The sequence below is a fragment of the Triticum dicoccoides genome, chromosome 7A, assembly GCF_002162155.2.
Source record: "Triticum dicoccoides isolate Atlit2015 ecotype Zavitan chromosome 7A, WEW_v2.0, whole genome shotgun sequence".
Classification (NCBI taxonomy): Eukaryota; Viridiplantae; Streptophyta; class Magnoliopsida; order Poales; family Poaceae; genus Triticum; species Triticum dicoccoides.
The window spans coordinates 672,805,382-672,806,358 of record NC_041392.1 but is presented as its reverse complement, the minus strand read 5'-3'; the positions used below and the strand labels follow the sequence as shown (position 1 = coordinate 672,806,358).

Below are 977 nucleotides of genomic sequence, written 5' to 3'. Positions count from 1 at the left end.
CTGGATATGCCCTAACCACGACTGCAAACGCCACCACAGAACAGTAAACCTTCCATTCCTCTCTCTACCCGCTATCTCTCTCTCTCTCACCACACGCTCGGGTACTCATGATCCAATCAAACATTCCGTTGGCTATAAAAGGAGAGCCCCAAGCCAACGCCAAGAATCACAAACACGGCACATATGCATTCACATCGATCAAGACCTAAGATCTAGCTAGCAGCTAGCTATATACCTACACTATCTCGTACGTGATCAGTTCGTTCGTCGGTGATCAACCGACGATGAGGGAGCTGATCAGGCGGCTGAGCTTCTGGGACCGGGTGAGCGACGGCAGCGGCGGCGTGCCGTGCGGGTGTGTGCCGGTGCTGGTGGTGGGCGACGGCGACGACGATTGCGAGCGGTTCGTGGTGCGGGTTGAGGCGCTGCGGCACTCGCTGGCGGCCCTGCTGGAGATGGCGGCGCAGGAGTTCGGGTACAAGCAGGAGGGCATCCTCCGCGTCCCCTGCGCCGTCAACCAGTTCAGACAGGCGCTCACCACCGCCACCGCCTCCAGGAACTACTGATTAGTAATTAATTCTCTAGCTGATCAATCAAGCAGATCGAACCTTATCGATCGATTGACTTTCTGGGTATACTTGAGGAGCGATTCTCTGGCGCTGTCGACTAGTTGACTCTCATGCCCATCTTTTCTTCTCTTTCCATTTTGATTTCTAAGGCTGGGGAATGATATGAGAAGGTTGCCATATGTATTGTGCGCTTTTATAATGCGCATTGTAATTTATGGTTAGACCTCCTGTCAAAAATAACAAGTGAAACAATTGATTATTCGGCATACATTTGTCCTTTCTAATCCTGGTAAATTTTCCTTTCAAAAATAGTATTGGTACATTTTTGGGCTTTTTCAGCGAGTGAGAAATTATTTAGTGGACGCATCTTTACTTCCCATGATGCACAGACTGAGATATAAGGCCCCA

The 977-nt window shown here is 50.2% G+C and overlaps 1 protein-coding gene across 1 annotated transcript; it reads left to right on the top strand.

Annotated features, from left to right (window-relative positions):
* The first annotated feature begins 283 nt into the window (after positions 1-283).
* LOC119330670 (auxin-responsive protein SAUR71-like) lies at positions 284-566 on the top strand. The gene has a single exon (XM_037603784.1). The coding sequence runs from the start codon at positions 285-287 to the stop codon at positions 564-566; it is 282 nt and encodes a 93-aa protein (XP_037459681.1). The 5' UTR covers position 284.
* Positions 567-977: the final 411 nt, after the last annotated feature.